The following is a 10198-nucleotide window of genomic DNA, read 5'->3' on the forward strand; positions in this document are numbered from 1 at the left end:
CACAATGATGGAATCTCAACCTCTACGGGGAGCACTGCTTCCATACGACATACAAGAGAGAAAGGGGTTGCCCCTGTTGAAGTGCGGATGGATGTACGATACCCATGCAAAGCAAATGGGAGCATCTCATGCCAATCCTTATACTTCACAACCATCTTCTGAATAATCTTCTTAATGTTCTTATTTGCAGCTTCCACAACCCCATTCATCTTGGGTTTGTAGGGAGAAGAATTATGATGTGCAATCTTGAAGTGTTTACAAAGAGCTTCCACCATATTGTTATTCAAGTTTGATCCATTATCAGTAATGATCTTACTTGGCACACCATAACGACATATAATCTGATTCTTGATAAACCTTACAACAACTTGCTTGGTTACATTCACATACGATGCCGCTTCAACCCATTTTATGAAGTAGTCAATTTCCACCAAAATGAAACGATGTCCATTCGAAGCTTTGGGCTCAATCATGCCAATCATATAAATTCCCCACATGGAGAAGGGCCACGGAGAGGAAATGACGTTCAATAGTGTCGGAGGAACATGAATCTTATCTGGATATATTTGACACTGGTGGCATTACTTCATAAACTTGAAACAATCAGATTCCATTTTCAGGCAATAGTAACCTGCTCGCAACATCTTCTTCGCCATTGCATGTCCATTGGAGTGAGTACCAAAGGAAACTTCATGGACTTCAGTCATCAACAAGTCTGCTTTGTGTCTATCCACGCATCTGAGCAGAACCATATCGAAATTTCTCTTATACAACACATCACCATTCAGGTAGAAGTTGTCGGCTAATCTTCTCAAAGTCTTCTTATCTTTCAAAGATGCCCCAGACGGGTAAATCTGACTTTGGAGGAAACACTTGATGTCGTAATACCACGGTTTTTCATCCTTAACCTCTTCAATAACAAACACATGAACTGGCCTATCAAGACGCATCACAGTCAAATTGGGAACCTCATTCCAATATTTCACTACGATCATTGAAGCCAACGTTGCAAGAGCAACTGCCATCCAGTTTTCATCTCGAGGGATATGATGAAACTCAAATTTTGTAAAGAAAGTTGAAATCCTCCTCGCATAGTCTCTATATGGTATCAAACCGGGTTGATTCATCTCCCATTCACCTTTGATCTTATTCACAACCAAAGTCGAATCTCCAAAGACATATAAATATTTGATTCTGAGATCAATGGCCTCTTCAAGCCCCATAGTGCAAGCTTCATATTCTGCCATATTGTTTGTACACTTGAAAGTCAATCTAGTTGTAAATGGAAAATGCGTGCCTTGAGGAGTAATAATCACTGCCACAATGCCATTACCATACTGATTAACAGCTGCATCAAATACCATGCCCCAACGGGAACCAGGTTTTGGCCCTTCTTCAAGCAATGGTTCATCACAATCTTTCATTTTCAAGTACAAGATCTCTTCATCAGGAAAATCATACTGTACTGACTAGTAATCTTCAATCAGTTGGTGAGCCAAATGGTCAGCCAAGATACTACCTTTGATCGCTTTTTGAGATTGGTATTTGATATCATACTCTGATAACAACATCTGCCAACGGGAAATCCTCCCAGTGAAAGTAGGCTTCTCAAATATATACTTGATTGGATCCATTTTGGATATCAACCAAGTGGTATAATTCAACATATACTGACGCAGACGCTTAGCAGCCCAAGCCAATGCCTAACAAGTTTTCTCAAGCATAGAATACCGAGTCTCACAGTCGGTGAACTTTTTACTGAGGTAGTAGATCACAAATTATTTCTTTCCAGTCTCATCTTGCTGACCAAGAACACAACCCATACTATCTTCAAGCATAGTCAAATACATGATCAACGGTCTTCCTTCAACAGGTGGAGACAAAATCGGAGGCTCAAACAGATATTCCTTGATACTATCAAACGCTTTCTGGCAGTCTTAGGTCCAATCACAAGACTGATCTTTCCGAAGAAGCTTGAATATAGGCGCACATGTGGCAGTCATGTGTGAAATGAATCTGGAGATATAATTCAAGCGGCCGAGAAAACCTCTGACTTGCTTCTCAATTTTAGGCGCAAGCATCTCTTGTATTGCTTTGACCTTGACAGGATCAACCTTAATACCCTTCTCGCTGACAATAAAGCCCAACAACTTACCAGAACGAACACCAAAAGTACACTTATTGGGATTCAAGCAGAGTTTATACTTCCTTAAAACGCTGGAATAGCTTCAACAAATGCTCAACATCTTCCTCTTTATCAATAGATTTAGCAATCATGTCATTGACATAAACTTCAATCTCTTTATGCATCATATCATGAAAAAGAGTAGTCATCGCTCTTTGGTAAGTTGCACTAGCATTCTTTAAACCTAAAGGCATCACTCTATAACAAAATGTTCCCCATGGTGTAATGAATATGGTCTTCTCCATATATTCAGGTGCCATCTTGATCTGATTATATATGGAAAATCCATCCATAAACAAAAAGACTTTGAATTTAGTAGTATTGTCTACCAACATATCAATGTGCGGCAAAGGGAAATCATCTTTCAGACTGGCTTTATTCAAATCTCTATAATCGACACACATGCAGACTTTTCCATCTTTCTTTTTCCCAGGCACAATATTGGCCACCCATTGCGGATACTCAGCGGTCACAAGGAAACCGGTATCAATCTGCTTATGCACTTCTTCTTTGATCTTCACAGTTATATCAGGACGCGTTCTTCTCAAGTTCTGCTTGACTGACGGGCATTCTGGATTTAACGGAAATCTATGCTCCACAATCTCAGAATCCAAACCAGGCATGTCTTGATAGGACCAAGCAAACACATCTGAATACTCTTGAAGAAGATCAACCAACCCCTTCTTCGCACCTGGACACAGTCGAGACCCAATCTTTACTTCCTTCACATCATCCTCGGAACCCAAGTTGACTAACTCAATCTGCTCTTCGAAAGGCTGAATGGTCTTTTCATCATGCTCGAGAAGACGAGACAATTCATCACTCACCTCTTCATCGCTTTCCTCCTCGGCTTCAAACACAGGGAATTCAAAATTTGGAGAAGGAGAAGGGTCATTGTATTCAATGGGGTTAGAAACCAGCCTACATAATGATTTGATATTTTCATTTTAGAGAAGTGAATTTTGTGACCAAATATTATGCAGATGGACAATTATATTATTTATTTATGTTTTTTGTGATTACCATTTTCAGAATAAAGATAAAAGTATGAACAAAACATCATTAATGTGGATGAATATAATTAATTTTATTGATGATAAAATTTGAAATGCCTAACAATGTTCACTTCCCCCTTAGGCATATGAGAAGGATTTTTTTAAAACATATAAAAGAAATTACTTAGATTGATGCAAAATAACATGAATATCAACAACAGTCCAATTGTTGCAAGCCTTTTCATGCGTCACAAAATTGGTGCAGTTTTCCCCTTCGTCATCTTCTAGCACAACAGCTAAGTGTTGTTCATTGCCATGAATGAACCCTCCGCTACGGAAGCTAAGTTGCATATCCTCTGATCTAACAGTAGACAATCCTTGCTGAAAACCCAGACCGGTTCTACCTTTGTTGTCGGAGACCTCTACCGTGCGCCCCCACTAATCAACATTGCCTTCTTCAACAATCTTCCTTGCATCCTTCAATGAGGACATAGGTGCCCCAACTCTCTTTTCAGAAGTAATAGATAAGGCTTGGAATGAAGTTCCAATCTCATCCTCAACTTCAACATAAGAGAAAGATGACAGGTGGCTAACCAACAACACCTTTTCCCCGCCAATGATAACAAGCTTCCCATTCTTCACAAATTTGAGCTTCTGATGCAATGTGGAGGTAGCAGCTCCCGCCTCGTGGATCCATGGCTTTCCCAACAGACAACTGTAGGTCGGGTGGATATCCATTACTTGAAAAGTAATTTGAAAATCACTCGGACCTATCTTCACTGGAAGGTCCACTTCACCTATCACTGTTTTGCGTGAACCGTCAAAAGCTTTGACGATGACACCATTATACCTCATAGGCGCTCCTTGATATGACAACTTTGAAAGAGTTGACTTCGGCAGTATGTTCAATCAAGACCCGGTGCCAAGCAATATATTGGATAAAGCGTCATCTTTGCAATTCATGGAAATATGCAAAGCCAGATTATGATTCCTACCCTCCTGAGGTTGTTCCTCATCACAAAAACTGAGGTTATTGCAAGAAGTGATGTTAGCTACTATATGATCAAACTGATCCACCATAACATCATGTTCTACAAATGCTTGCTCTAGAACTCTTTGTAGTGCATCTCTGTGTGCCTCTGAATTCATTAGCAGAGACAACACTGAAATATTTGAGGGGGTTTAGAGCAGCTGCTTCACCACGTTAAACTCACTCTTCTTTATTACACGAAGTACCTCATCATCATCATTGGCCTTCAAATTGCTGGATTCACCAGACTGACACTTTGGAGCACTAACCGGATCTACAACAGGCACTTCCACCCTCTTATTGACAGTTGATTCTTCCTTATCTTTTGGGAACACCGACCCAAACACTAGACCGCTACGGGTCACCTTAGTAACATCAGCAATACTTACTACAGAACTGGTCATCAGAAATGGAACTTTTTGACCATCTTTCAACATTGTCGCATTGTACTGATATGGAACAACTTTATCGGATGAATACGGGACTGGGCCCGCTAACCATATGACCAACGACGATACCGATCTTTGACTATTGTTGTTACTATTACCGCTGTCGTACTGAATGACTACTCTTTCCATATTCTTGAAAACGGGAACTATGACATTCATATTGTCATCTACATGACAGGATTGAACAATTTGGATCATGCCTTCATCCATCAACCGCTGGATGTCCCTTTTCACTACCATACAACCCCTTGGGTTAACACTGCAGATAGCACAACCATCATGGTCATGCTCACAATCACTCACCATACAAATGTCCTTATGCATTGCCACTAAGGACCTCCGGATGAAACGAACATCAAACACTTTAAATTCTCCTGGACAACCATCCACCATGTTAATAGAAGAATTCCCATGAGCGGGAAGTAGATTTGCTTTCACGTTCGGCGCACGGTCCTCGAAGGATACCATTCCATTCTTTATCAGCTTCTGAACTTCATACTTGAACGGATAGCAGTTCTCAATGTCATGTCCGGGTGCCCCTTGATGAAAAGCACAACGAAGTTCAGGTTTGTACCACCATGGAAGTGGTTCTGGAATTTGTGGCGGGTTTCTCGGTTGGAGTAGGTTCTTGAGAACAAAAGACGGGTAAAGTTCTGCATAAGTCATAGGAATTGGGTCAAAAGAGACCTTCTTCCTCTCGAAATTTTACTGATGATGATTGTTGGTATTGTTGTTGTAGCTGTTTGTTCATTGTTGTGGTGGTTGTTGACGCTATTGTTGTTGTAGAATTGGTGTTGATTGACTATTCAAAAATACTGGAATTAATGAGGATACTTGATGATGGTGTTGACGGGGTGGTTGACTCTTTATGATCTGAGGCCTCCTCTGCCTCCCACTGGAGATTGCATTAGCTTCGCTGCCTTTCTTCTTCCCGAAACTACTGCCATATCTCTTACTTGATGATGCTTCCTCCTTTTACAATCGTCCTTCTCGGACACCTTCTTCAAGCATCATCCCCATGTTTACCATTTCGGTAAAGTCACTGGGGGCACTAGCAATCATGCGTTCATAGTAAAGTAAACTCAGGGTCTTCAAAAAGATCTTTGTCATCTCCTACTCTTCTAAAGGAGGGGTGATCTGAGCAACTAACTCTCTCCATCTCTGCGCATATTCTTTGAATGTCTCCTTATCCTTCTGATACATAGACCTCAATTGGTCTCTATCAGGCCCCATATCCACATTATACTTATACTGCTTGACAAAAGCTTCTCCCAAATCGTTGAAAGTGTGGATGCTTGCACTGTCCAACCCCATATACCATCTGAGCGCAGCACCGGTCAAACAGTCTTGGAAGTAGTGGATTAACAGCTGGTCGCTATCTGTTTGGGTAGACATTTTACGGGCATACATCACCAAATGACTGAGCGGACATGTGTTCCCTTTGTATTTTTCCAAGTCAGGCACTTTGAACTTCACCGGAATCTTCACATTCGGCACCAGACATAACTTAACAACACTTTTCCCAAACAGGTCCTTACCTCTCAACATCTTCAATCCCTTGCGCAGCTCAAGAAATTGATCCTTCATTTCGTCCATTTTCTCATAAACATCCAGGCCCTCAAATGGCTCAGAATGGTAAATGGTATCCTCCACACGACGTAAGGTGTGCACAACGGGAGGTGGCACAGACATGACCGGGCTAGATGCCGACATTGAAGAAAAAGTAGGCGCAAATCCTTCTGGCATGAAGTTTGGCGACATTCCCCACGGGAATTCGGCAGGCATGGCGGGTGCAAAATGAGCGGTAGCAGCAGGCATGGTAGAGGTAGCCACCTCTGAAATGATTGTCCTCTGGGGAGGAGGAGTTACGGGTGTTGGAGACGATTGGCTCTGAGCAGCTAACACTGACTCCACCATGGCAGCCAGGCGGGCGATCTCGTCCTTCGACTCTCTATTCTCTTGCTCAAGATGTTCCATGATTCTCAGATGATTGGCGCCAGTGATGTACCAATGAGTCAGCTTGGCTGAAGCACAAAAGAAACACCAACGAGACATTTGGCGAAAGAGAAATCTGCTTATGCAAATGATGCATGGAATGCAATGCTTGTTTATTTATTTTCATTTTTCAAGGAACTTACTATATCATTTGCAAATATATATATTTAACAATAATTGCAACAATTTGATATGACCAAAAAATCTCTTTTTATTTATATAATTCGAAGGATTACACTGAGTACAATTTCAGAAACCAAATAAAAATACAAGAGAAAAGGAGACTAGTCATCCTAAGGATCCCTAACAATAATATCAAAAGGCCTGGCTGTAGGCGCGTACTTCCTTCGAATCCTTCGAATCTCGGTCGCAAAAGAAGCCTTCATCTGAGTCTTCTCGAGGACAAGTTGATCAACAATCTTCTTCCAAGCGACGGAAGGCTGAGGCATGCTAGAGGAAGATGAAACCTTTGTCTCTCTCTGTCTCTTTATCGCTCGGTCTTAAAGTAGCTCGATAAGTGCATCTTTGTCCTTAGACTCCAACTGCAACTCTTCATGCTTCTTGCTCAAAGCACGGAAACGCTCTTCCCACATATCCTTCTCTTGCTCCATCTTGGCGAGTGCATCTTCCAACTCCTCTACATCTTGGTTAGGGAGAGTTAATGGCTCAACCGCAACCATAGATATATGTCTCTTAGAAGGATAAGACATCTTCAACTCCAAAGCTCTCTTCTTCACCCAAAGAGTGTAAGCTTCTAAAGCCACACAATTGCGTGGACCAAGCTTGAATTTTCCTTTCCTATGCACATTATACCAAACATGCACAATCTTCTACTTCAAATGTTGGGGATCTTTACCCTCTTGATAGAAAAGACCTTCTAACAAAGTGTTATTAGGTTTGTCTCTCAAGGGGAACCCAAGTTGACGACGAGCCAAAGCAGGGTTATAGTTAATTCCTCCTTGTGTACCAATGAGAGGTACATTAGAGAATTCACCACAACAATCAATAATCTCCAAACTGTTCAAAGAAGGATCATACCAAACTATATCATCATTAGTGAGAGACATAAGTCTCTGAGACCACCGTAGACATTGTTTGTTCTCCACAAAAGCAGGTGTCTGAAGCAAGTGTGAAATGAACCACTTGTACAGAAGAGGAATGCAACAGACAATAGTTCCACCACCCTTAGAGTTCCTTAGATGCAAAGAGAAATACATATCACCCAACAAAGTAGGCACAGGATTCCCAATCAAGAAAAGTCTATTGGCGTTAACATCAACAAAACCGTCAATGTTAGGGAACAAAGCTAATCTATAAATGAGAAACACAAAGATAGCTTCAAAAGCATCCATACTACCGGCTTGAGAAAAAGCAGTAGCTTCCTGGATGAGGAAATCAGATGGAAACCCAAACAACCCTCCTTTCTTCACCCAATGAGCCTCTACTTCAAACTTCTTCAAGTGAAGAGCTTCAGCAATAAGATGAGATCTAGGAATCTCTTCCAATCCACTAAAAGGTACCTTGCTAGAAATAGGTATTCCCAAGAGATGGGAATACTCCTCCAACCCCATATATGCTTGATTTAAACCCTCTTGGTATTTCTCCTTGAGATCTTCCTCAATTTTAGCCTTCTTTCTGCTTTCTGACAAAAGTTCGAGATCCTCTTCACTTTTCCTTTTCAGCCTAGCATGGTCTCTATCCAATGCATGAAGTTTCGATCGCAAGTCTTCATTCTCTTTGGTTAAATGTGCGATGGTTTCTTTCAGTGCATCCACTTCTTCCTTAGAAGCATATACTGGTTCTGGCTCCGGAGGAGGAATCGGGGCATCCACACTGTATGTCATATTGACGTCTTTGGCCCTTTGCACCATCCATTGGCGGTACGGCTCTTTAGCTCGGCAATCACGCTTGACTAGCTCTTTGCCCTTGTGATGAATCTGGGTCCAAGCTCTCTTAACCCTCTGCAACAGAGTTGGGTTCTCTGTTCCCACATCAGGCAAGATGAAGTCCTTAAGTAGTTCAACTCTTGGTTCATTCTCCATCAGGTATCCCAATTGCCTCAGGGCTAACGAGGGTTGTAATTGATGCAACCTCGTGGACCCATGAGTGGCACATTTAGGAAGTCTCCACAGTTCATGATAACTTGCTCTACGTTGGAGGCAGGAAGGTACCAAACCAAAGCTTCGGTGGTGAGAGAAGAAAACTTCTGGAACCACCTCAAATCTTTCAGGAAGTCCACCCAAGGCCCCTTTTGAGGCATATGAGATATGAGCCAAGTATACAACAATGAAGCATGGCTCAGCACAACGCCCTTTCTCTTCTCATGCCTAGTATGCAAGCAGTAGTACACATCTGACACCAATGCAGGGACAGGGTTCCCAGACACGAACACACTGATGATTGAGTGGTTTATGTAATCATCGTCATTTGGAAACAGGATGACTCCATAAATCAGTAGAGCAAGAATGGCACTGAAAGGAAGCCATTTCCCCTCTTTCTCCAAGGCCCATGCCTTTTCTTCCAAGAAATTTCTAGCAAACACCCTAAGTCCCAGACCAAGGGACACCTCTTCAATAGGTAGGTGGAGTGCTTCATTGACCGATTCAGGCACCAACGGTTCGCGCAACTTAGTGAAGGGAGGATGGTCCTTCACATACCAACCTAGGAGTTTCTCATACTCTTCAATAGTTGGAGCCAACTGGAAGTCTTGTAACGTGAAACATTTGAGAGGTGGATCATAATATTGGGATAAGGCCACCAGAGCTGAGACTTCTATCAGAGTAGTAATAAGATCGAGGATCGACCCATATCTGCAGATGAAGTTGTTCTTCTTGTAAGGAGTGACTTTGTTACGGAGAGTTATCAGGGTATCCACTCTAGGAAGCTTGAACTTGAGTGGAAGGGTATTTCTTCTTTCTGAGCCCATCTTGGAATGTTTACTACACATTCACAAACCTTTAGGGTTCTCTGAGAATAAGGCCCAATGTATGTATGCAAATGCAATATGTCATGAATGCATGTGCTACAAGAGGACAGGGTCACTGTAGATTCAAGGTGTGTTGGAAGTTAAGTTTCCCTACAAGAAACCCATGTACCCTCACGAGGTGAGTACTAAGACTTATGAAGATGCTTAGATTCACGGGTCATGAGGCGAAAGTGTCGTCGTCGACACAAAATACTTGTAGGCCAACAACACTTTCAGGATGACCTCCTCTAAGTGAAGTTTCCTTCAACCTCAAAAGCCAAGGGTTGTCTAAAGGTCCTCGGAGTCATGGGCCCTCTTCGGAAGAATGGTCGTCAACGCGAATGTGACTCACGTGCCAACCAAACTCCAAAAAGACTCTACTCCAAGCAGGGTCTTCGTATCTCCCCCTCAAGACAACTACGTCTGACGGGTCAATACGAATAACCCTCCTATCTTAGGTGAACTCTCTAAGCCTGTGTATTGGGATTCTCACTCTATACTACCTATCCCACAATATCACGATAAGATATGTATAACAGGAATATATAACAGGAATGGATAAATAAAGCAAGTAATAAC

The 10198-nt window shown here is 42.0% G+C and overlaps 1 protein-coding gene across 1 annotated transcript; it reads right to left on the minus strand.

The window, feature by feature from the left end:
* Positions 1-8719: 8719 nt before the first annotated feature.
* On the minus strand, positions 8720-9580 carry LOC127122640 (uncharacterized). The gene has a single exon (XM_051052942.1). The coding sequence runs from the start codon at positions 9578-9580 to the stop codon at positions 8720-8722; it is 861 nt and encodes a 286-aa protein (XP_050908899.1).
* Positions 9581-10198: the final 618 nt, after the last annotated feature.

The sequence above is a fragment of the Lathyrus oleraceus genome, chromosome 2 (genome assembly GCF_024323335.1).
Source record: "Lathyrus oleraceus cultivar Zhongwan6 chromosome 2, CAAS_Psat_ZW6_1.0, whole genome shotgun sequence".
In the NCBI taxonomy this organism is placed as follows: domain Eukaryota; kingdom Viridiplantae; phylum Streptophyta; class Magnoliopsida; order Fabales; family Fabaceae; genus Lathyrus; species Lathyrus oleraceus.